This window comes from Protopterus annectens, chromosome 2.part0 (assembly GCF_019279795.1).
Source record: "Protopterus annectens isolate FY-2018-M chromosome 2.part0, PAN1.0, whole genome shotgun sequence".
Classification (NCBI taxonomy): Eukaryota; Metazoa; Chordata; order Ceratodontiformes; family Protopteridae; genus Protopterus; species Protopterus annectens.
Window position 1 is genome coordinate 22,093,429 of NC_056728.1, and position 27,915 is coordinate 22,121,343.

Below are 27,915 nucleotides of genomic sequence, written 5' to 3' on the forward strand. Positions count from 1 at the left end.
AACTCGCACGTTGATGACAAAATGAAGACTGACAACTTCAGATCATCAGTTTGGGAAAGGAATGTGATATAACAGAAACTGAGCAAGAGGGAGTGTACAAATATTTGGGAATTGATAGACCAACAATAAAACATAAAATATGTACACAAGCAACGGAACGAACCAGGTAGAATCCAGGCAAGAGGCAAAAGCACAAAAGTCAGTAATGCTGTATAAAATCATTCATCATTAATCATGGCAAGAAATCCAAAAACCAAGCAAGTAGTCTTCAAATAATAAAAACAATCCACAGGTTTAATAAAAAATGGTAAGCACTTTCGCTGTAGAGCTTCTTCAGACCAAGTACAAACTAAAGGAATCACACTATACATACACATATTATCAAAACTTCATCCAATCAAAAGTTGTTCAAGGTAGTTAAAAAATTAGCAAGTACCAGAAGAGCATAGCATTATGTAACCACTGATTCCCCATTTAGAATATGATGTAGTACATCGTTTACTACATACATCTTTATTTTTGTTTCTTGTTATTAGACAGGTTTTAGTGTAGCGTGCGTTTTTTAGTATTGTTTATTTACCTGCTTTGCTATTTGAATGCATGAGCATTCATTTGTTTCAGATGAATGATTTAATTGTCTGCTACTTGCTAATTTTTTAACCATGATTAATGATGAATGAATGAATGATTTTATACAGCATTATTGACTGTTGTGCTTTTATACAGTATTACTGACTTTTGTGCTTTTGCCTCTTGTCTGGATTCTGCCGGGTTCGTTCCGTTGCTTGTGTACATATTTTATTTTTGCCAGTTATTCTCTAGCAACGGAAGATTTACCTCTTGGGCTGCTGGTTACAATTATTACTTTACTTTTTTTTTTCAACAATAAAACATGACCAAATGCGAATAAAACTTAGTAAAGAATATTTCAGATAACTAAAATTAATACTGAAAACAGCACTGATATCTAGGAACAAAGTCCAAGGTATAAATCAATTTGGTCCTCCTGTCCTAACTTACACTTTTGGAGTGAGTGGCCCCAAAAGGTGTTGAATCGGTTGGACAGGAAAACAAGAAGGATGCTTCATGCTCATCAAATGATTAAATTAATGCATACCATAAGTCTATACAGTCCCATTTCTGAAGGAGATATGGGCCTCCTTGAAATTGATTACACCTGTAGCTCTGCAGTCGTGGGACTGCATACATATCTGTGGACCTCACAAGACCCAAACATAGTGAAAGTTTTAAAACATGAGGAGAATAAGTCTAAGATGATTTCCCTGCTTAGTTTAGCAGAAGCATATTGGCATCAAGTGGAAATGGAAATCAAACAGAAGTAGATAAAAATCAGGCAGCAACTGAATGTGCTAAAAAACAAAAGAAAGAATACAAGGTGAAAGATAAGCAAGAAATGTTGAAAATGCATAAATACAGTTCCAAGTATAGAAAATTCTTCGAACAACCTCATGTTGATAAGGATCAAATACAGGAACGGCTAAGGAGAGATAAATTTAAACCAAAAGAAGAAAGGTTAATACTGGCAGCCTAAGACAGTGGATTACATACGCATTGGTTTGCAAAGTCCATTGAACATGTAGACTAAACACACCAACGTAGGTTTTGTAAAACAGAACTGGAAATACTAGCACATCTTGTTGCTGGTTGTGATATATTAGTGGCAGGGGGACTGTCTACTGAAAGGCATAATAATGAGGCAAGACTGTTGCACTGGAGATTGTGTAACCTTTATTATTATTTATTTATATTTATTTATTGACATTTGTTAACTGGGTTTGTCCAACTGGGCTTGTGGCCCATTTTCAGTGGAGACCCGAGGAGAAAAGCTCCTGTAATACATTTTAAAACAAGTACAATTTTAAACAATATTGATATAATAGCAGTTACAGCAAAACGATTCACATATGTTGGGATACATGCATAAAGTTAAAGTTGCATTAAAAAGAAGCTAAGTAACAATTTTACATTGATATAGTTCAATAGGTCAACAATTAACATTTTTTGTTTGTATAAAATTGTGCAAATGCATAGTAGACACATTGGAGAGAGAGGTGTAAAGAGGTACTAAGTATGGTCCTTTTGAGGGTACATAAAGGGAAGGAAGACTAGGTAGGGTCATGGCAAGGGCAGGGCAGGTTCTGGAACTGAGAAAATAAGCTTTTAGTTCATTTTTAAAGTGTGAGGTGTGGGAGATTGAACGTAAGTCAAGGGGAAGTTTGTTCCATGCATGGGCAAGGGAGTGTTTGTAGAGTAGTTTGCCTACTGACCTTTTTGGGTGGTAGATATCAAGTAATTGTTGGTTAGAAGTACGGAGGGTCCGGGATGGGATGTAGATGGAGACTAAGGAAGATAGAGATGGACAGAAGGAGGGTTTATAAAGAATAGAGTGTAGCATATACTGATCCCAAGGATATTGCAAACACCCCGGCAGATCGATTTAGTGCCAACTTCACCCCACTCTCACCCCCTAAAAGGCCCATCTCAATACCAAAAGATTGCCAAATTCCGATAATCACGGCCACACAGGTAGAAACCGCAATCTCCAAAGCTAAGAATACAGTATCCATGGGACTAGATGACATCCCAGGCTGTGTACTATATGAACTACAAAATGAACTGGCAACCTCACCTAAGTGTCATGTTTAATCATAGCTTCACCTCAAACTTCTTGCCCACTGAGTGGCGCACAGCTACAGTTATCCCGCTCCACAAGGGAGAATCCACCTTGGATCCTGGGAACTACCGTCCCATCAGTCTGACAAGCCTGATTTGCAAGGGCATGGAATGCATTATCATGGAACTTATAAACAAAGACATTGGCAACCTTCAAACACTGGACCCCACCCAGTTTGGGTTTGTGAAGGGCCGATCTTGTCTCCTGAATCTGACTGACTTCTTCGAATCAGTCTCCAGAGCTGTGGACGAGGGTAAGGTAGTCCACACAGCCTATCTGGACCTCGGCAAGGCCTTTGACACCATCCCCCACTCTGGAATCATAGATAAACTTACTAAGCTGGGCATAAATCCCTACGTCACTCGATGGGTTGCTAACCGGCTTACTAACAGAACCCAGACAGTAAAAGTAGCCAACTCCAAATCCAGCTCCAGACAAGTGACAAGTGGAGTACCTCAGGGTTCAGTCCTGAGACCACTCTTGTTTGGCATCTACTTCTCTGAAGTACAGGCCAACATTAAGGGACTCTGGCTAACAAAGTTTGCAGATGACTGCAAACTGGGAGCCATTATTGAATCCCAAAATGATGTGGATATTCTACAAAAGGGCCTTTCAGAAACAGATGCCTGGTGCCAGAGCCATGGGCTTAAGCTTAATGCCAAGAAATGTATAGTTATCCCCTTTGGAAAAAAACATGTACCCATGAATTACCACATAGGTGGCAGGACACTAAACATCGAAAGTGTGATGAGAGACTTAGGGACACAGGTGGACAGTGGTCTCACTTTCGATAACCACATTGCCACAACAGTCAGGAAATCCTTCTATGTGGCACACCTCATCACTAAGGGCTTTTCATCCAGAAAAAAGGAGGTCACTGTCCCACTGTACTCATCCCTCATTAGACCCATTATAGAGTATAATGCCCCGTTTGGTATGTACCTCACAAGACATCTGCAACAGCTTGAAAGGCCACAGAAATACCTCACTAAAAGAATCACAGGCCTAAAGCAGATGCGATATACTGACAGTCTAAAAAAACTTCAGCTATACTCTGTGGCATATCGTCTACTCAGAGGCGATCTCTGCTTAACATACAAGGCCATGTCAAACCCTGAGCTGTTGGACATTCTCCACTTAAAGAAATCCCAATCCCTCAGAGCCACACGCTCCAGGGATCTAAACCTTGTCATCACAATGAACAAAACATGCTGGAGGGATAGGTTCCTGACCCAGAGATTCCCCAGACTCTGGAATAGACTGCCCATACATATCAAGCAGAGCGCCTCATTGGCCCTCTTCAAAAGGAACCTTGATGATTGGATGGGAGATAGGAAATTCACCCCGAGGATCATGTCAGTCGCCCTGCAAGACAGGGGGCTGGAGAAGTAAATATTGTGGGAAGAAATATCCAGGGAATTCTTATGGCTAGCCTTGCATAGGCCCTAGGGCTGACAGCCTAGTAGCAACCTATGAACCTATATGAAATTGATAAGATAGCAGAAACTGGGGAAGTTCAAGCCTTGAAGAGAGTTTAAAGAAATGCAGTGGCGTGAGTTGTATGGGGAGTTAGTAATGAATTTGGCTATTTTATGTAAAGTATGTTGCAGTTTGTTTAGAGTGGAGGCCTGGATATTGGTAAGAACTGGGGCGGCGTATAAGAGGGAGGGGAGGAAGAGTGCCTGGCCGAGGGTAAGTCTAGATTCAGGGGTTAGGAATTTTTTGTTCTGATATAGCAGACCTAGTTTCTGGGTTTTTTTTTTTTTTATACATTGGAGTATGTGTAGGCTGAACTTGAGTTTGTCATCAATAATGACCCCTAGGAATTTTGTGTGGGTGTCAGGTTGGATATTTGTATTGCTAGAAAACGTAATAAAAAAGGAGGTTTTGTGATGAGAAAGAGAACGGGGAAGGAAAAGTAGGAGTTTGGTCTTTTTGTGATTTAGAATCAATAGGCTGTGAGAGAGCCATTGTTCAGTGGATAGTAGGGCCTGTTTGGTCAGTGAGTGTAGTTCAGGAATGTTATTTGAGATGGATATAACTGTAGAGTCGTCGACATACTGAATAAGGGATGATTCTTTGCATGAGGTGTAAAGATCATTGGTGAAGATGTTAAACAAAAGGGGTCCCAAGATGGAGCCTTGGGGAACACCAGTGGAGATGGGAAGGAAAGGTGAGGAGGATGAGAACCATTTGACAGATTATTCCCTGCCAGATAGGTAACTATTAAACCAGGCAAGTGCGGAGGGGGATAGGTGGAGATTTGTGAGTTTGGATAGTAGTAGAGGAGGAGAGACAGTATCAAAGGCTTTGGAGAGATCTAGGAAGAGACAGGAAATTAGTTTATTGTTGTCTAGGGCCTCGGCAATGATATGAGTGAAGGAGAGGAGGGCAGTGGTGGTGCTGTGGTGAGGACGAAATCCATGTTGGGTAGGGGTAAGTAAGTGCTGTGTGAGGAAGTGATTGAGAAGCTGTGAGTGAATACATTTTTGTAATATCTTGGAGAGGGGGGGACAGAATGGCAATGGGTCGGTAGTTTGAGGGGTCAGTGGAGTTTCCACCTTTATGAAGAGGGATAGTGAAGAAAGATTCCAAAGGGTGGGGACAGTTGATTCCAGAACAGATCGATTAATTAGTATAGATACAGGGTAGGCAACTGAGTCAGTAGCAAGTTTGAGAAATGTAGGAGATAGATTGTTAGTGGAAGGAGAGCAAGGTTTTAGCTTGAGTAGTAGAGATTTGATGTAAGCAATGGGAACTGGCTCAAAATAAAAAAAAGTTGTGTTAGTGGGACTTGGAAAGGTGGGTGTCAAAGTAGAGTTTGGCTTACAGGTTACCAGATTTTGGATGGAAGAGAAAGCGTTTATTCAGGAGGGTAGCTGTTTCCTGAGAGGAAGAGTTAGGGTATGGGGAGGGATTAGAGGGCTTTCCAGGATAGAGGATGTTGTTGAGAGTTGACCAAAATTTTTGAGGATTGGATTTGTTGTTAAGCTGAGCAGAGCTATAGTATAACTTTTTGTCATTAGTTGTATGTTTTTTGCAAGGTTCCTCAGTTGCCTGTATTTTTGAAGAAAAGGTGGTTGTTTAGTTTTAGTCAAGGTTTTATTAAAGTGCTTGAAAAACACTGAAAACATGAGCCACAAAGCATTACAGGAAATGATGAAATTCATCACATGGGATCACCCAATATCAACAGTTCAAAAAATAGATGCGAGAAAAACAGATATAGTAGTCAATGAAAAGAAGACAAAAGTAGTACTTGATCACTGAAATTGCTATGCCAAGTGACTACAGTGTCTTGCATACAGAGAGACACAAAGCCATAAAATACCAGGGTTAGCAGGCAGAAGCAACGGCAATGTGGAAGGAAAATACCCATATAGTTCCAATAGTAGTAGAAGCAACAGGTTTTATAAAATAAACTGCAGAAGAGTCATCACTGGGCACATTGCAGGTGCTGCGCAGAACACTTCTGGCTAACAACAAAGACTAAGACAATACTAATTTCATGAACTTTAATCATTCCTGTCATGGTATTAGAAACCCAAAAGACTTAGAGAGATTAAGAAAAGGAGAGGGTCAGAGGTGCTTTGATGAAATGCCATTGTGGAAGTGGTAGAACATAAGTAAAATTTAAAAGTAAAATCCGACTCTCCGCAAGGTGTAAAAATGAAAACATTTATTCACCAACACAAGTTCATAAGCGCTTTCGTCCCTTCAGAGACGATCATCCTTGATGATAGATGAGCTCTGAATCCAAGGAAAGGATAAAACATCTACAACTGTCTCATGGAGCAGCAGTGAATAAAACAATGCTACTGACCAGTGTGCTAGTTTGAATTTTTTTCAGCTCTAGCAGCATTGCTATAAAATTGCCCATATGTGTGTGCTCAGCCAATATCATCTTTTCCACTGGATTGGACCTACTTCTACTGGACTGACTAAAATACCAAGCCTTGCAAAAACTGGGATAAGTGTTTTTTTTTTCCTTCTGTTTTTCTAGCTGTACACTTTTTTTGTGCTGTTAGTAATCCAGCTAAGAATTCCTTCTGGATGACTCTAGTGAATGTAGAGAAGGAACAGAGGGCATGCCTAGGCCTTAGACTGCTATAGAACCCTGAAGAACGTTTTAAGCCTTCTGGATTCTGATGCATACCTGGGAGCTGTACAGATGGTCTCGCATTGTCTTTTCGTATACTGCATTTCCATTCTCTATTCCAACCTCCTTCATTTCATTCTTAGTTACTATGCTCTTTCAGTTAGCAATTCCACATCTCTTTATCTTAGTCCATACTCTGCTATATTCTTATCTATCCTTAGGGAAGAGAGAGAGTCTCCGTCCTGCAGTCCAAATTTCTGCTTGGCCTTATCACAGTATTACCTTTCCCTCTCTCTAGTTATGTTCCCAAAGCCTTGGTGTTCCTTTGGTAATTTTCTCTAGTAAATTCCTGTCCCCTCTTGTCTACTTTGTATACCATACCTTCAAGTCATCCCTATTGGTAAAATCTCTTCTCCATTACCATGTTGGCTTATCTCTTTGAATACAATATTCTGTACAGCTGTTACTCTCTCTAAAGACCTGCATACTAAATCGTACTCTGTCCTTACTCCTTAAACTCCCCTATTTCATCACCCCTTTCCACTTTGACGTATAACCTCTGCCTTGCGCTATATATATGAACCTTAACTGCACAGCTCTAAAATATCCCTTTAAATCAAGTAATCCTAAACCACCTTCTTCTATAAGGATCTACTTGGCCCACTTAACTCTTGCTTTCTTCTCTTCCCAAATAACTTCCTTCAGCTCTTTATTTTGGTCAACAACTCGTCTCCTTTTGATAAAAATATGACTGACATTTGAATAAAACAAAAGGAAAGAGAAACATTTAGACTGCTTACATTTTATTACACAGATCCATAACTAAGGGCTTCTCAATCCTTGAATAATTTTTTGTTTAGTCTCTTCTCAAGCATCTTAAACTGCCACTGAGAGAATCCTTTTTAAATCCATAAACCTAAATATTTTATCTAATTTCCCCATAAATTAAGGCATTGCTGAACTAATTCATGTGTGGTTAGACAGATTACTACAGTAACTTATGCTTTACCTTCATGTTTCCTGAGAAACTTAAAGATGTCACAAAATGTTCCACAGCACTGAAATATTATTCTTTCTGGATTTAGCAAGTATAAACTATTATCTGCAAATAAAGCTACATCCTTGAATTCGAATGCCCACAATTTTATTTTATTTGCTAAAAGCTCCAAATGTAAAGCAAATAGATGAAATTATGTTCCAGTCCCCACTCGCAAATATTCCTGCTAAAAAACGATTTCTCCCAAAATTCTCTTAAGCAAATTAGTTGTTTTGGGTGGAATACAGATGCATACTGAGCATAATCCTCCTCCCCTGCCAAGATGTACCTTGCAATCACAAATCTGCCATTCCTATAATTTCTTTCCTCTTCTACTACTACTAAAGACCCATTAACAAACAGTACTGTTACTTTCCTTTTCCTTTGGTCCTGATATTCTGCTGAAATGTCCACACTGAAACCCTTTGTTAATTTCACTTGCGCATTTGTATACAAACAAGTCCCCTGCAACACTGTAATTTGCAAACTAAACTTCTTAATATAATTCAATATTCTTTCATTTTCAACTACACCTATTAAGTCTGTTTACATTCCATGCTAAGGGACTGGACATTATGAAAGACCACTACTTCCACCAATTAGACATGCCAATTTTTTGAATGTGTCTTTCCAACTTTTAGCTTGCACTCAAATACTAATATTTTACAGGCTGATCAAACACTCCAAAAAGTAAATGCACTTTCAGAATCCTCATCTTAACTTGCAACAAAACACACACACAAACACACACACACGCACACAAAATGTGCACATTTTCAAAAAATGAAGTTTACTCCTCCACATTGCAACAGCTGCCCAAAAATCAACAGTTGCACCTACAGCCATTACCTGTATTAAAATCAGACTAAAGCAAATGTTACAGCTTGTGTTCCCACTTTACACTCATGGCTACCTGCTCTTTTCTTATCTGCATCACCTCCTTTATGGGAAAAACTGACTTCACGCTTTTAGTAAACATTTACGGTTACCCTAAGCAAAACTACACTGGCTATCTTTAAATAAACAAACTAAATTGTGCACGGTTACATTAAATTCATTGAAATATTAAGGTTGTTGGTTAGGCAACTCTTCTATAACGTTTTCACTTCTCAAAGTTTCAAACTACATGTATAACTTCCTGAACTGCTTATCAATGTACCTTTAAATATTAATTACAATGTACCTCGTACATTTTAATCAGCAGATCCAGGCAAAAGTCGTTGGTAATGTGAAAAAAACAGCTAGTAACTTTGCAGAAGCCTGAAAGAATCTTTGTAAATTTCACTCAGAGCACAATGTTCAGACTTCTTGTTATTAACTGCTTACATCCATAGACTTCGTCTTACTTTTCAAATATAAAAAAAAAATCACATCTTTAGCTTAAATCAAGGATATTAATTTAGACATTCACCTCTGTAAAACACGGGAGATTTTCTTAATTCTACATATAATGTGAGCAACACACTTTTACACCATCCAGCAGCCAAGATCACAACATTACATAGACTTTCACTTGTTTATTTCCAGCTTTTTATGCCTTGTTACAGTGTAAACCTGGATACAGTATAGCTAAGAAAGTACAATTGTGTACACCTGCCATAAATGTAGATGCTCAAGTGCATGCACTGTTGCAGTCCTAACTGATTTCCTGCTATGAAAGCTCTTGGCCCACAAGACTACCAGAGAATTTCCTCCTTCAGGAGCAGGCAGATGCCCTGACTGACATCCACATGTCCTGGTACAGAGAGAAGCAACCACTGCCATAACCTCAGCAATTTTTCTGCTGTCAGAGCCTGAAATAGACTGGCACAACCTCAGGCATCTAAGGGGAGTGCAAAAGCGTCTCACCTTCTTTGACGGTAAGCCTGGATAGGTGCACTGACAGACCATGAATAAGAGCCACCCAAGTACCTTATGTTCTGAATGCTTCTCCCTCTTACTATTAGTCAAGAAACATCAGAAAAGCTCCCCAACAGGGTACTTAGTTTAGATGTGTTCTTTCTCTAGTGTGGACCAACTAATGCACTGCTTAGCACTCTACTTTGGGCTCCGGTGGCAAGAAAGAATTGACGTTATGGCACGGTCTGACTTCTTTGCTGGCCAAGGACTTCCACGGCAGGAAATCCCATCAGTTAGGACTGCCAAAATGAAACATGAAGAATATCAGCTACTTTCTTGGTTTAATAACTTTAGCATATACAGCAGTCACTGTTAAGACCCCCCCCCACCTCATATTTAAAATACCCCAGAGCGCATCCCATACAAAGCTGTCTTAAAATATAATGTGAAATTTATAGCATGAAATTTCATACAAATACTTATAGCTGCTGTACTTGCAGTCCTTTCAGTGTGATTCCAAAAAATTAACGACAAGTTTACCATAGTCAACAAAATTCCAATCTTTCTCAGCCACTTCTTGCAAAGTCACATTTTATATGTATAATCCTATAAGTAATGGTACTGAAACGTTACAACCAATTACATTTACTAATTCCACACTACTGCTAGCTATCTTCCTCTCCCAACATGTGCTTGTGATTCAAATCCAAAGTACTCCTGATTCTTCTAGTTAGTTCCTGCCAGATACAGGTCACCTCTAAGCAGTCGGTGGGATACAGTACAGTGAAAAGGCTCTGAGTCAGTCTACATAGGACTAGTTGTTTAGGCCTTTTATTCTTTTAGTAAGGTATCTCTGTGGACGTTCCAGTTGCTGCATGCGTCTGCAAAGATGCATACCACAAAGGGCATTACATTTAATAAATGGCCTAATGAGGGTTGAGTAAAGAGGGACAATGACATCACTAGATCTGGACACAATCCCCTGGTTTATAAGCTGTGCAATATAGAAGAACCTTCTTACAACAATGGACACGTTGGTCAAAAGTTAGGTCATTGTCCACAAGTTCCCAAATACTGAATAAATGGGTCAACTCTTAGAGATGTATTGTCAATGTGGGAGTCAGCTGGATAGATGATATTCCAAAAGATACAATAATGCATTTTTTTTGGCATTTAATTTCAGTCCATGATTTTGGCACCAGTTATTTATTTGGGACAAACTTTCCTGCAGGACAGTTAAGATATTTAGGGATTCAATGACTGCTCTTATCTTGCAGTCATCTGCAAAATTAGTCAGCCAAATCCCTTTAGTACTGGCTTTTACTTCAGAAAAGTACATGCCAAACAGGAGAGGTCCCAACACAGAAACTTGGGGAAACCACTGGTGACTGGCCTCATTCTGGAGGTAACTTCCCCTATTTTGATTTCCTGCATCCTATCTGTGAACCAGTTGGCAATCTAGCGGGTGACATGCGCGTTTATTCCCGATATATTCAGATTAGAACAGTTTATTTTACTTAGGATGAATGGATGGATCTGGGGAAATGGAGGGGAACCTGTAACAGGCTACAAGTTTATTTGTCATTGTTTTTTTATTTTACTGTATTTGTAAATCCCAGGTTGCTGTTTTGTCCTATATGTAATAAATCTTGGTTTACTGATTTACGACTACACTTGGATCTCGTGCATTATTTAGCTACTTTGCAAATTTTGGCAACTGCAGTGCTCAACACAGGATATACCCTTTATCGTGAAGCTGGTAGTAATTGTTCCGTTTGTTTTGTACTTTCAAGTGGAGGAGTCGTGGTAGTGGTTTCTTATTTGTTTTTGTTGCTCGATCAAGTCCGAGTGGGCAGAGCCCATTTTCAGTGAAGCTCAGGGAGAAAAGCCCCATCACTGTATAACAACAAGTAAAATTTCAGACAGTTCTCAGAAAAATAACAGTCACATTTCTCACAAAAAAAAGAGGGGGAAAAAAAAACAAGACAGGTATACACAGTAAAGTATTACAGCAACAATTATAAGTTTCTACAGTACTTCTGGTAGCTCTAAAATCTTGCAAGTAGTAAATGAAAAGAAAACATTTTTGCAAAGTTTAGTGATCTTACATTTTAGTACAGAAAGATTTGTAAACAGTTAAAGAGATGTAATGCAATAAGTTATACAATTATGTTGGTAAAGAGATGTTAAAATTGTACAACAGGATAGTGGTAATATCATTTGAGTCAGAGAAGAATGTATAGGATTAGTTTTGTCTAGGCTGCTTGTTCCAGATTGATGTACCTGGAAAGTTTAAACTTTAGATATAAAGGGAATGCATGACAGGGGCAGAGCAGTGGACTGAGAACAGTTAGAAAAAGATGACAAGTGGTGTTTAAGACTGGGATAATGAAGGGTGTACTGATTCAAGTGAAGGAGGGCAAAAAAATTAGCAATAAGTAATAATAAATTTATGTTTTCACTAGAGGTCTCAACCTGTTGATGAACAGGAACATGGCTGGGATTGGGTAAGGTTTTGTTCGAGCTGGATTTTATAGCTTGGGAGTTTGTCACTAATATCTGTCTAGGGATGGTGCTCCAGATTATGGAGATGTATAATGAATCCCCTGATTAATTATTTGTTTTGCTAGTTCTTTTTTTTTTTTAAACAAGAAACATCTTTATTAAATCATCATGTATGACACAGGCAATCTATATAAATGAAAATAAACCATAATGACAATCTCAGTTGCAAACATTATACATTACAAACCATGCCGACACAATTGTGGCTGCAAACATTATACATCACTTATATATCCAGTCATTGTCAGGCAACCATTACATAGCTCATTCAATTCCTGCCTTCTTTTCAACCTCGTTCCTCCTCTGCATGTATTGCTCCCACACTTTCCTATGTAATTTGTGCCTATCCTTTTCTAAAGATCCCAATTTCCATTGTTTTATCTCTGTTACTATCTTCGCTATTTGCGTTACTAGTTCTTAGTAGAAATGTATCACCAAGACGCAAGTCCCTTGGGGGTGGAGGTTATAGGGTAATAGTATATATTTTTTTAATGCAGAGCATTTTTCAGGACAATATATTAATTTGCATGCCATAACTAACTGAGAGTATGGTAGGTAGTTACGCTCTAGCCAGTTTAGCCATTTTAATGCTTTTGCACTGGCAAGTTTGGTGTGCTGTGTTAGAAGCAAATGTAGCTACTTTGTTGTAACAGGAAGCTAGTTTGGACATTAATGCGGAGTTTAAGTTTGTAAGTGCAGGTGAAGCAGGATAAGGCTAGGGGTTTTCTTGCTGGGTCTGTAAGGTACTGTTTTGCCCAGTAAAGGGAGCCAGTTTCTGTGGACATTTTAAAACTGTTTGAAGAATATGTTGATCAAATTTAAGATTGTCAACTATTACATCACCCACTGACCGAGTACTACCTTAGTAATATTTGCAGATTTAACCAAGAAAGTTTGTTTTTCATTGAGATAGAGTTTTGTGGCAAAAAGCATCAGTTTTGCATTACTGGTATTAAGGAGCAGGTTTGATTTTTTTTTTTCAGCCAGGCTTTGACTGAAGAGAAAGAAATTTGAGCGACTTTTTGGAGTTTAGATATTGTGGGGGTGTATATATTAAAGTCAAATTATTTACGTATTGTACTATATTTTGTTTGGTCTACGGCAGTGTAAAGCTTGTTTATAGAAATACTGAAGAGAAGGGGTCCTAGTATACAGCCTCGAGGGACACCTATGGTAACTGGGAGAAAGGGAGAGGTCCTGTTGTCTTCCAGACAAATAACAAAGGAACCACATAAGAGAGGATTGACAAAGACCTATACAGGAGAGTTCAGTGAGTAACTACTGCAGTGATACTGTACAAACACTTTGGATAAGTACAGGAACACGGCTGATGCTAGGTTACCATTGTTCCTATGCTGGTTTATAGTGTTGAAGTGAAGGAGGTGGTTGTGCTGTGAAGGGGTCTGAAACCACGCCGTGTTTCAGACAGCAGCTTATTTGAATTTAGGTGCTGTAGAAGCTCAGCATGAATACTCTTTCAAGTATTTTTGGTAGCGGGGGGAAAGAGGATTGCAATGGGCCTGTGTAGTTACTAAACTGTAGATGTGCCACCTTTGTGCAAAGGTATAATAAATGATTTTATTCCAGATGGAAAAAATGTATTTTTGGATTCTGTTTATCACTCTTGAGACTGGAACCGCATCTGCAGCCATTTTTATGTAGTCCGAGGAGAGTTAAGTCAGCAGCTATAGTGGTTAGTTTTAGCTTATGTAGGAGTTTTTTAAAGGTAGGTAGGTACTGGGATGAAGTCAAATAGAAGAGAATATTTATCAGATGCTGCAGATATTGTGAGGGTAGCTGAGGTATTCATGTTTGTGAGAGACAATAATGTTTGTATAAAATAGTTGTTAAACTGTGATGCAATTGAATCAGTACTATTATTATATGTAGTTGCAAGTAGTTTGGCCTGGATGTAAAAGTTTGTTTTTGGAAGTCCAAAAGAGTTTGGAGTTGTTCTAATGTTTATTTTGGGGGATAATAGGTTTGTCATTTTTTTTTTGCCCTATTCCTTAGTTGTCTGAAAAGCTAAAATGTATTTTTAGTTCCATTTTTGAGCCACTCTTTCCAGGCTTTGTCATGCTGTAGCATTAATTTCTTAGTTTCCATTTTTAGCCAAGGTACTGGATTGGATTTGTCCCTTTTGGTACATACTGAGGCAAGGTTACTGAAAATTTTTGAAATCATCTCAGTGAAGTGAGACAGCAGAGTCGAAGAGCATAGATTTTATTACTTTCCAGTTATATTCTACTAAAGGTTTGACAAAGGTGCCTTTATCGAAGTTTTTGAGTTATGAACTTCGTTGCAAATTAGATTATCTTGGATACTGTAACTTCTGAGAGCACAAGTAGGCAGATGGACACTTAGGCTGTCTGGAAAACTACCAGCTATCCTAAGTTTGCTGGGCCATTAGTAAAAATTCAGTCTAAGGTTGACTGCCTACCAGTGCTTTTTTTGGACTCTAGTAGCTGATGTAATTAACTGTATAAGGCCGTGAACTGAAAGTTGGAAACTAATCCAATCTATGGTAAGCTGCAGTTCTAATAACGTCCTACTGGGGTCGCTGGTTATCAGTCTAAATAGGTTAAGGTCCCTAACAAATATGGCATCTCCACTGCAGCTTCCTACAGGCCCAAAGGCATGGTAGGCACAAAACCCAGTTATGGAGGGAGTGCTTACAATTAAACCATGTCTCAGTAGCTACACATACACAAACACATTCCAGATGCTGAAGTGCCTCAAGATCAGGCAACTGGTTATCAAGACTCCTGGCATTGAGAAGAGCCACACTGATGCGGTCTGATTTAAGTTAAGATGTTCAGTGAAATGAACTTGGCCAAAAAAGCCAAAAATGGAAGCTGCAAAGGCTTTAGGCAGTATGCAGAAACCCTTCGAGAGATGCAGGCTATCCTTTGCAAAGCAAGTTGGGCTGTTGACTATCTCATCCCAGGGCAATACAAACTGGATCCTCTTGACTAACACCAGCTATTTAGCCAACTGTCTTCTCTTTATACCTAGACATCATTCTTAGCAAAGGAAGGATTTCATTCAGAACAGCATCTGGCATGTGCAAAAGCAAGTTCCAGTACCTCTCTCTGCATGTTGCTCAGGGTCTTGCACACCAGGTTGTTCACTCCCACATGGACCATTACTATTTTGCGGTCATGCTTATCTATGGACAGGGGTCTTGAGAGCCCTTGTAATGTCAATAATACTAACACCTTAAAGGCAACTGGCTGTAACTGTATTCTTGTCCATATATTCTTGTCCATATTGGTGAGCGTCAAATCAGTATGTCTGGCAACTGAGTCATAAATCACTAGAAAACTTTATCCAGAAGCTAGCTTATGAGTGCTACATTTGTGGATGGTTGGCTGTTAGTGATTTCATGTAGGAGTGGGTGAAGTAGATGAACTGTGGGGCTTACACTGGTAATTATTTTTAGGAGGCTTAGGTAAGCACTTTTTAACAGCATCAGCATGCAACATGTTTGTAGTATTTGCTTGAGAAAGTTGCAGTGGTTTATGTGGGGATGTGATGAGGTGATGCTCACTGCATGCTGCAAGCTGGGCAAGGGCTGCCTCCACATCTGCATCTCTCTCATCAAGAGAGTTTACTGGGTTGATCAGGAGTTCAACATCAGTGAGCATGAGGATGTTGCTTCCATAAGACACACCAACTGCCAGTAGGCTGGCAATATTAGGGGAACTGGTTGGTTGACCCTCTATAGTGTCCCTGGCTTTGAGCGGTATTAACCTAGTTCTAAGAGCTCTGGAAGGGCTGAAGGAGTACTAACAATACTGGTGGTGGTTATCGGGATAAAATGTTTTAGGGAAAGTTTGGAGATTATTGACTAGTACCTGAAGTGATACAGTAGTAATTGAAATGCCAACAGGTCTCCATGAAATGCTCTAATGCCACCAGCCAATAGTAAGTTAGTGCAGCCAAGTGATGCCAGTTGTAGCCAAGTGCAGATCAGTGCAAGCTGGTTGAGACCTCTGCTAAAATCGAGCCTCAAGTCCATGAAGATTATTATATGTACAACTTACCATACTTTTCTGGGGAGATTTCTAATGTCAGAATTTGTCTAAGGATGGGGGCGGGGGGAGAAATCCAAATCAGAAGGCACAATGCCCACAGTCCAGCACTAGAATAAGATCCAAGAACTAGAAGAATTGGACCACTGAAGAGAATCGCCTACTGCAGGACTTTTGCAGAGCAAAATCAGGATGAACAGAGGTGCATGAAAGTGAGGATGCCCAGTGACCCAAAAAGTTAGGTATCAAAGCTCTTAGGCCAAACTAAAGGCACTATTCACCTTCAACAAATGGAATCCATTATGCACACTCTGAAGGAAAATCTGCATAATGTCATTATAGATGACTTCTCGCATTTCATCAATAAACCCAACAAATGAAGCCAAGGCAGAGCTCACAAGATACCCATACTTGGAAAGTTCTTATAGTGGATCACCACTAACCAGTGGTCCATAAAAAAAGTAACACAGGAGGTTCTCGATCAGAAGGATCTTCACATTGAGAGCACCAAACATTTTTAATGAAAGCCCACAGCACACAAAACACATCACATAGTGTCAATGATGGACCTCCTCTGCTCTTTAAATGTTGACTTCCAGTTATCCTCTCTAACATCTCTCTGGCAAAAAACAAAAAGTTAGGATGACCATCTTGAACTTCACTTCCTTCATGGAAGGCAGAAAATGACCATCAGAATTTCACAGACAGCCACACAAATCTGTTTAATTTTCTCTACTGTGCAATATATTTTGAGGGAAGTACAATTTCCAATGTTTAATTAAAAACAAAATTATACATAAATATTTTACATACATAAAAAGGGCTACTAAACAGACTGTCACCTTATTTTACATAAACAAACTAATATACATGCCTGGTCATACGCTTGTGCCAAATGATCTTCCAATGCTTCATTTTTCTCTTTTAAGACATGATTTTGCTTCAGCAAGGCCTGTCCAATCCTAGCAGCAAGTTCCACATCACGATCCTTCTACATAAGAACAAGTGAAAAAAAACTCAGAATACACTACAACAGCAGCAAAAAAAACCCAGCAACCATACAGACAAAAGGAACTGTCAGAAATTCTTACCTCTGCTAGCAGATGTAGAACATCAACATCATTGCAATTTTTTCTACTGCAATCCACCTTTTCAGCACTAAGAACTGTTGGAAGAAGCAAAATGTTATTGTGAATATTCCTAAAGATGCACAAGTATCAAAACATATTCACTACAAAGCTAATTTCTTAAAATCAATTCTTGCATCACTATAACTAAATAAAACTCTTGAGCATCTACTTGGTCACTAATGGCAAGACTGTGAGACTACATTTCATCTTCCCAGCTATGAAAATGCACCCTTCAACCTTTGCAAATTCTATTATGGATACTGCCCATTCCATGGATGACAGTGAGACTCCACTAACAACTGCCTTTGTTGCCAGTTTTATTAACATATCTGTAACACTGTGAAAGGTGAACAGGAAAGTTAAAACTTTAAGGCCATCACCGAGACTCTGCTACAGAAAAATCTAAATGGTCAACCAAATATTACCGAAAAACACCCTAAATAACTTTCTGCATGGTTGTAAGATAATGTTTTGGAGGGAGAAGAGTTCCCCCATGTATCCCATACCACCTTAATTTAAATACTGCAACTCCATGTTTACCCTATGAGACTGAACAGAAAAGCTTCAAGAACTGCAATCTTACATGTATAGAATCCCAGTTTGGGAATATTACGAATAGCAAAATGGGAATAGAGAACCACCAACAGACCAGATGCACTTTGAGAACTCACAGGGAAACCCATGTAAACACTTAGTGCAGGTCAGTCGTGCAGCAGTACTCTAACTTTCAGAAACCAGGCTAATGGTCACTTAGTAAATCAGAAGTGTCAATGTGAACTTCTAGTTGCAAGGTTGGTGTTTTTTGAGAATTCTGGCAAGCTGTGAAAGAGCTTTCAACTCAATAAGGCAGTAATTCTCTATAAATAGTTGTGTGTGTTGAAAAAGACTTATTCAAAGTTGCTGCTACTACACTGACCCAAAGGGCTCCCTAACTCCCACTTCTAAAAAAAATTATTTCACACATTTGTTAAATCATTTAAGCTTAGTGGACGCAATTGCCCCTCTTCAGAAATGAACAAAAAACGAAGAAGAACGAGGTCCTAGCCGAAAAAGGAATTTATTGCAAACAAACACCAACCACAACGATTTACCTAGGTTTCGTCCTACACACGGACTTCTTCAGAATACTATAGTCTGCATAAAACCACTCCTTATATAAAATACTTGCCATATGACAATTTAGTTAATTAATTAAAAGATTGGGCAATAATCTTAAATAGTTACTATATGATAATCCCAATACAAACATATTAAAATAGCATATACTAACCACAATGTGAGCAGTAAAGAATAAAACATCCCTACAAAAACATATATTTGTATTACAAAGTAAATAATAAATATACAACACCAAATGCATTGACTAATTATATATACATGTGCGTTTTATCCCTTACCCGTGATATGTTTGAGCTTGAGCACGGGTTTAATAGTGCAATAGTCGTTAAGACCAGGATAATTTTGTGCATTCAATCTCATTTGCCATTTTAATTCACTTAAGTCCAAATGTACATCTAAAATCCTACCCTGTTGGTCACAGATAATCTGTTGTAGGACACAAAATTTAAAAATGTGTCCAGTGTGACCAACAATGTGTCTAGCTAAAGCATTGGTAGGCTTAAGATGTTTAATATCTAAAAGATGTTCCCTAATCCTTTTTCTAAAAAGCCTGCATGTTTTACCCACATAAAAGGCCATACATTCTAGGCATTTAGCGAGATAGACAATGTTCTTGGTATAACAATCAAAATGTCCCATGATGGAAATGTGGTAATCATTAACCACTAACTTACAACCTGTCAGTAAAATATGGGAACATATGGAACACCTTCCACATTTAAAATTACCATGAACCCTACTGGTGGAAAGAAAAGGGGCATCTTTCAAAGATGTCTTTAAATGATAAATCTTTCCTGTAAATAAATCTAGGTATATTACCAAATTTAGGTCCAACATATTTGTCCAATTGTAAAATGCCCCAATTCTTACCAACCATCCATGTAATCCAATCAGAATCCCCATTATACGTCAAAATAAACATTGTTGATGTATTCCCTAATAAATGTGGTGTAGTGGGCGCTGCACTAGATATGATGTCACTGTCAGAATTAAGGATAGACTTGTAAAAGCCACTATCCCTTTTATTTTTAACCTCATTGAACAGTTCCAGACGTAGGTTTTTAGGATAACCTCTGTTCAAAAATAAGGAAATCATAAAATGTAATTGATCCACAAATTCTTTTTCATCGCTGACCATCCTGGCTGCTCTAACCATTTGGCCTTTAACAGTGGCCCTTTTCTGATGGTTGGGATGCCAGCTGTTGTACTGGAGGTATGAGTTCGAAAAAGTAGGTTTCCTGTAAATGTTAGATTTGATCTTACCATGTGCCCTATCAATGGTTAATCTAACATCCAGATATGTAATACTATCCAAATTATATTCATGCGCTAACTTAAGAAACCATACAGTATTATTGATGTTTTCAAGAAAAGCATCTAGGATGACAAATTCCCCCTCCCAAATAATAAAAATATCATCCAAATATCATGTGTATGCTTTAATGTACTTACTGTATTCACTAATAAATAAAAAATGTTCCTCTCAATATGTCATAATATAACTGGCATATATAGGGGCACATGCAGCCCCCATAGCAACTCCAGTACATTGCCTAAAATAATGTCCTTCAAAGAATAAAAAATTGTTATGCAGAACCACTTCCATTAATTTAACAAAAACATTAATTTGATCCTGCTCAAATATGCCTGTTGCTGCCAGTTGTTCTAACCATATTAATCCGATGTCATGGGGAATGACCGTAAACAAATTATAAACATCAATAGTAAGGAAAGTGATGTTATCTTTAAATTCAAAAGCCTTCACTTTCTCTAAAAAATTCCAATAATCCTTGGTAATATATGGAAAACTCTTCAGACCTATTTTCATATGATAATCTAAATATTGACTAATAAAACAAGTTTTGCTTCTCTTGCCGTCAACAATAGGTCTGAATTGTACATTGTACAACCCTTTATGGATTTTGGGTATACCAAAGATCCCACTGACCACTGGATGTGGGTTACTCATAAAATTATACTCAACATCAGTCAATTCACCCTGAAACAACATGTCTTCTAACAAAAGATCCAGTTTTCGATAAGCAATATTAATTTCATTAATACTGGTTTCTGCATAATTATCCTTCATAAGCATCAACATCATAATGCTAACATAATCATTGTTATCCACTACTACCACCCCACTGCCTTTATCCGGCTTCATTATACGTATATTATCTACCTTAACTAAAGAGTCCATTAATTCATACTCTTCATCTGTCATATTCAAATATGATTGTCTTGTTCGCTGTTTAAAATGTTCCCTAATATCCAATTCACACATTTTTTCAAAAATGGCTATCATGGGGTTCAACAGTGGATTAAATGTACTTGGTTTGGACAAAAAACCTCATTTATCACTTGTATTATTTGTACTGGCAGCATCAAAATGCACTCTTAAATTCATTTTACGTGTAAATAGTTTTAAGTCTATAAGTGTATCGACCAAATTACCTGTTCTACATGGAACGAAAGTAAAACCCTTAGAAAAAAGATTAACATACTCAGTGCTGAAAGAAAAATTAGAATAGTTGTATAGTTTAAAATCATGCGCACTATTTTCCATAATAATGGGATTACTCAATATACCATACTGTATCTGGTCAAAGGTACCCCCCTCTAACATAGACGCACCCATCTCCACAAAATTGTTTGCACTGTTACCAATGACATTGTTATATATAACAGTCCTAAAAATGCCTATATGCTGTTCAAAATTCTGTTCAATATTAACACTTGGCCCAAAACTACCATTATCATACAATACATTTGTGTCACATTCTTCAATTGATGTTGACACATCAAAAGACTGCTCTGGGTCATTAGAACAACTGACATCCATCCTGTTACAGACATTTGTGCAGCTATGTAGACCAAATGTAGCCAACCTGCTTGCAGACAGGTTCAGTGAAAGCTTCACTCCTCTGCCCCCCCCCCCCCCCATCAGTAAAACAGGACATCCCCAGTACCTGCCCCCCTCCCCTTATCTCTAGGAGAAAGTCATCACTGTGCTCTCAAAGACAATACATACAGCCTCCATGGGACCCAACATCATCTCAGGCTGCATCCTACATGAACTCACGCGGGAATTTGCAGCACCATTAGGCACCCTATTAAACCAAAGCCTGAGTATCAGCTTTGTGGCTTCATCCTAGCAGAGTGGAGGACAGCTACTGTCATCCCTCTGCACAAAGGTAGAGCATACACTGATCCAGGAAATTATAGAACCATCAGCCTAACTAGCCTGATATGCAAGGCCTCCAGACACTTGATCCCACACAGTTTGGTTTTGTCAAGGGGAGGTCATATCTGTTAAATTTGGTCGACTTCTTTGAGACAGTCACCAAGGCCATAGACAAAGGTAAGATGGTGCACACCACCTACCTTGACCTGGCCAAGGCCTTCAATACTATTCCCCACTTAAGTATAATAGGTAAACTCTCTCAACTAGGCATCAATCCATATGTTACTAGATGGGTGGCAAACTGGCTCACTGACAGAACCCACCTAGTCAAAATAGGGGAAGCCACCTCAAGTAGCAGACACATAACAAGCAGTGTACCCCAGGGATCGGTCTTGAGACCTCTGCTGTTTGAGATATACTTCTCAGAGGTGCAGGCCAAATCTAGTGGGCTATGGCTAACCAAGTCTGCAGATGACTGCAAGCCGGGTGCTGTCATCAATTCCCCTAGTGATGTGGACATCCTCCAAGAGGGTCTCACCCAAGGAAATGACTGGTGCTAGAAACATGGCCTCAAGCTGGACAACAAAAAATGCATCATTATCCCTTTTGGGGAGAATAACATTCCCACAAATTATCACATTGATAAGGCATTAAGTATGCTATCAGTTGTAAGGGACTTGGGAACCCAGGTTGATAACAAACTGACTTTTGACCACCATATTGTCTCCGTTGTACGGAAAGCTTTCTACATGCCCACCTCATTAGTAAGGGTATCTTATACAGAGACAAGGTGGTCATAACATACTTGTATTCTTCCCTTATAAGACCATTATTGAATACAATGCCACTTTTGGCATGTACCTCACAAAGTACATGCAGCAGCTGGACAGACCACAAAGAATCCTCTAGGGTAAAAGCCCTGTCCCTCTACTCAGTCTCCTTCAGACTCCTCAGAGGTGACCTCTGTCTGACATACAAAGCAATCTCAGACCCCTCCCTGATGGGACTACTGCATATCCGCAAGTCAAACTCCAATCGAGTAACCCGCACATGAGACCTCAACCTGGTCTGTGACATCAATAGGACTTGTTGGCGGGACAGATTTGTGTCCCAGAGACTCCCCCTTCTCCCTTCTGTGGAATAGACTCCCTCTCCATGTCAAGCAGAGTACCTCATTAAAGCTTTTTAAGTGCAACCTGGATAACGGGATGGGGAACAAAAAATACACCGGTGGGATTCCACTTGTGTCCCTGATGGACAGTGGCATAGGGTACTGGGCTTGTTGGAACATGGGCTAAATTCTTGGCTAGGCTTGTAAGGGCCTCAGGGCCAATATCCTAGTAACTTCCTATGATCCTATGTTGGAAACTAAGTACTAGCTTGGGCAGAGATATGCCCATTAGCAATTTTTCACAATTCAGAGCACTGCCTGACAGACACACATCAAAGAGACACAGAAATGAATCTCCACATTCTCTGTAAAATTTCAAAGACCATCACCGACGGCTTGTCCATAGTGTGGTATTTCTCTCAGCCGGGGGTTCAGTTTTGGAACAGATACTTCCTAAACTAAAATTCAGTGATAAACCCAAAGATGTTATGAGTTGCAGTTTCTATGCTACCCTTGGAAAAACGTGTAGCCAGTGTGTACCTGACCTAATTCAGGAATCGAACAATGATGTGAAGGCTTCGGCAATACATCAACTGTTACTTGCTTACCATCCTATTATGGTAGCTGCTTTATTTAGTTTAACCTTGCCACATAGACAAGTGATTTCCTTCTAAAAAAAACTGCTTCCGTTTCAGAAATGAAGGTTTACACTGATTTGTCAGTCCCTTGCAACTGTTTCAACTGTATGAGAGTGCTCAAGATCAGAGGTTACTGCATTCATATTGTTGCCAGGTACTTTACGAGCATTAGGTACTACAATATGATTTAAATAAGTCCAAGGAGTGGCCTTACCTATCACCCCTCCATTCTTACATGGACAGCAGGTATTTTGTTTCAAATTTTCTTTACTTACAGTGCTTAAAATGCAAATACTTTACATCTAAATACAACAATTAAACACATCACAAGTGCATGAAAAATAATTGTCATCCAAGACAGAAGAAATTTAATATCTAAAAGAGATTATTGTAAATGAAAGATTGTAAACTGGCAGTATACAAATCTACTTGATATAAACCTCAAAAATCCACCGTCAGAAAAAACAATACTTTTAATAGCAAAAAGCAAAGCTTTCGGTTTATCAGCCTTCCTCGGTGCTTAAACAGCATTAAACAATTTTCTTCCATTAAAAAGAGCAAGACAATTACAACATGACCACAGCCATCCAATCATATTGCACTGTTAATTAAGCATACAATCATTCTAATAAAAACATAAAACTCATAAAATTGTTTGTTGTATCTTTATAAGAACTGGTTTAATGCTAACTTTATTATTTATACCTGGCTTATTATCAGCATTAAGTCTTACTATCCACTCATTTTCCAAATGATTATTCAGATCACCACCCCTCATGTCTTCATGGACAGTATCAATTACTCTAAAACTAAAAGTGTGATCCGCAACATTACCTAAAACATGCTTACTTAATGCATTTTTATCATTTTTTCCTTCGAATCTCAGATTTGTGCTCTGTAATTCGATTTTTTAATTTTCTTGTTGTTTTCCCTACATAAAATGACCTACATTTTTTGCAGGTAGCTAAGTAGACCACATTTTCACTATTACAAGTTGCTATACAAGAAAATTTATACAACCGACTAGATAGTGGATGAATAAAAGTTTTGCTACTTACTTTCGCTGTATCAGCACAGCAACTACAAGCCACACATCCAAAAGGTACATATTTCTGCCCTACCTTAACAGATATTAAATCCTTAAAATCTTTATAACATAACTTTCTTTTAAGATTTTTCAAATTCCTATATGAAAAAAATGGTCTATCTTCTATTATGTTATGAAATTCGGGTAGGGCTAGAAGGATCATCCAATTCTTTTGAATCATTTTCTGTACATCATCTGTTCTCATACTGTAAGTAGTTAAATACCTGATGCATTTTCCTTTCATAGATGTTACTACTCTCACATTTTCTTGACCAAAAATTGCTCCTATTTCCACACCTCTAGACAATTTTATTCTTTCGACCATTTCTAACAATTCTTTTCGGCTGTATCCACTAGCAACAAATTCTTCTACTGTGTTATCCATTTGATGTTGGAACACTAGATAATCAGTGTTCATCCTATTTATTCTACATAACTGCGCCCTCATAATCCCTTTAAAGACATGGGGTGGGTGCATCCTTTAACAACGGACGTACCTATTAACTTGAACGCCCTTTTTATGTATACTTGTTTGTATAATATTTTCCTTTTTCTCTAATTATACATCTAAAATGCTATATTATCTAATGAATAATTCATTTTAAAATTAAAAAAACCTGTGGTATTATTTAAATACCTCACATATTGTGATAATTCTTCTACAGTTCCAAACCATATGAGAAAGCAGTCATCCACAAATCTTACATAAAATTCCACCTTCTCATTTAAAACGTTTTCATTAACTTTCACATGTTTTTCTTCCCAACAATGTAATACCAAATTGGCACAGGTTTTGGCCACAGGCGTACCCCATGGCCATACCCATCAATTGTAAGAATAATTCAATTCCAAAAAAGAAAACATTATTTGTTAATACAGTTTGTACCATTGAACAAATTTTCCCAACATTCAACACTTCTATCTCTGTTTCATGCATCAAAAATTCATGTATTGCTTTTATACCATTCTCATTTGGCATCATAGTAAAAAGTGAAGTTATATCTAATTTTACAAAAATATATTCTTTCTCATCTGCCCTTTCTTTATACCATATTGTTAATTTTTCTACAAAATGGTTAGTATCTTTAATCACTGCATTACATAGTTTCAAATATGGTGATAGATAATTTTGTAGATATACTGACATTGGCTCCGTGATCCATAAAACTTCACTCCTCTGTCCCCCATCAGTAAAACAGGACATCACCAGTACCTGCCCCCCTCCCCTTATCTCTAGGGAGAAAGTCACCATTGTCCTCTCAAAGGCAATAAATACAGCCTCTACGGGACCCAATATCATCCCAGGCTGCATCCTACATGAACTCGGGCAGAAATTTGCAGCACCATTAGGCACCCTATTCAACCAAAGCCTGAGTATCGGCTTTGTGGCTTCATCCTAGCAGAGTGGAGGACAGCTACTGTCATCCCTCTGCACAAAGGTGGAGCATCCACTGACCCAGGAAATTATAGAACCATCAGCCTAACTAGCCTGATCTGCAAGGTCATGGAGCGAATGATCATGGACCTCATTAACAAGGACACTGGCAACCTCCAGACACTTGATCCCACACAGTTTGGTTTTGTCAAGGGGAGGTCATATCTGTTAAATTTGGTCAACTTATTTGAGACAGTCACCAAGTCCATAGACGAAGGTAAGATGGTGCACACCACCTACCTTGACCTGGCCAAGGCCTTCAATACTATTCCCCACACAAGTATAAGAGGTAAACTCTCTCAAATAGGCATCAATCCATATGCTACTAGATGGGTATCAAACTGGCCCACTGATAGAACCCACCTAGTCAAAATAGGGGAAGCCACCTCAAGTAGCAGACCCGTAACAAGCAGTGTACCCCAGGGATCGGTCTTGGGGCCTCTGCTGTTTGGGATATACTTCTCAGAGGTGCAGGCCAAATCTAGTGGGCTATGGCTGACCAAGTCTACAGATGACTGCAAGCTGGGTGCTGTCATCAATTCCCCTAGTGATGTAGACATCCTCCAAGAGGGTCTCACCCAAACAAATGACTGGTGCCAGAAACATGGCCTCAAACTGAACGACAAAAAATGCATCATCATCCCTTTTGGGAAGAATAACTTTCCCACAAATTATCACATCGATAAAGCATTAAGCATGCAATCCGTCATAAGGGACTTGCGATCCCAGGTTGATAGCAAACTGACTTTTGACCACCATATTGCCTCCATTGTATGGAAAGCTTTCTACATGGCCCACCACATTAGTAATGGTATCATATGCAGGGACAAGGTGGTCATAACATCCTTGTATTCTTCCCTTATAAGACCATTATTGAATACAATGCCCCTTTCGGCATGTACTTCACAAAGTACATGCAGCAGCTGGAGAGACCACAGAGAGTCCTCACCCACAGAATCCAGGGCCTCAAGCATCTACCCTACACAGATAGGGTAAAAGCCCTGTCCCTCTACTCAGTCTCCTTCAGATTCCTCAGAGGTGACCTCTGTCTGGCATACAAAGCAATCTCAGACCCCTCCCTGATGGGACTACTGCATATCCGCAAGTCAAACTCCACTAGAGTAACCCGCACATGAGACCTCAACCTGGTCTGTGACATCAATAGGACTTGTTGGCAGGACAGATTTGTGTCCCAGAGACTCTCCCTTTTGTGGAATAGACTCCCTCTCCATGTCAAGCAGAGTACCACATTAAAGCTTTTTTAAGCGCAACCTGGATGATGGGATGGGGAACAAAAAATACACCCCTGGGATTCCACTTATGTCCCTTCTGGACAGTGGCATAGGGTGCTGGCTTGTTGGAACATAGGCTAAATTCCTGGCTAGGCTTCTAAGGGCCTCAGGGCCAATATCCTACTAACTTTCTACGATCCTATGTTGGAAACTAAGTACTAGCTTGGGCAGAGATATGCCATTAGCAATTTTTCACAATTCAGAGCACTGCCTGACTGACACACATCACAGAGACACAGAGACACAGAAATGAATCTCCACATTCTCTGTAAAATTTCAAAGACCAGCACAAACGGCTTGTCAACAGTGTGGTATTTCTCTCAGCCGGTGGTTCCGTTTTGGAAGATATACTTCCTAAACTAAAATTCAGTGATGAATCCAAAGTTGTTATGAGTTGCAGTTTCTATGCTACCATTGGAAAAACGTGCAGCCAGTGTGTACCTGGCCTAATTCAGGAGTCTAACAATGATGTGAAGGCTTCGGCAATACATCAAAAATCCTGTTACTTGCTCACCATCTTATTATGGTAGCTGCTTTATTTAGTTTAAAATTGCTACATAGACAAGTAATTTCCTTCTCAAAAAACTGCTTCTGTTTCAGAAATGAAGGTTTACACTAATTTGTCAGTCTCTTGCAACTGTTTCAACTATA

At 38.9% G+C, this 27,915-nt stretch overlaps 1 protein-coding gene across 1 annotated transcript in view; it reads right to left on the bottom strand.

Moving 5' to 3' along the window:
* Positions 1–27,915, bottom strand: part of TRAK2 (trafficking kinesin protein 2) — a gene marked incomplete in the record, with an annotated part of 1,082,163 nt that overhangs the window by 680,475 nt on the left and 373,773 nt on the right. Inside the window, 2 exon segments of the mRNA XM_044060504.1 lie at positions 17,143–17,259; positions 17,360–17,433. Coding sequence (XP_043916439.1) covers positions 17,143–17,259; positions 17,360–17,433 — 191 coding nt within the window.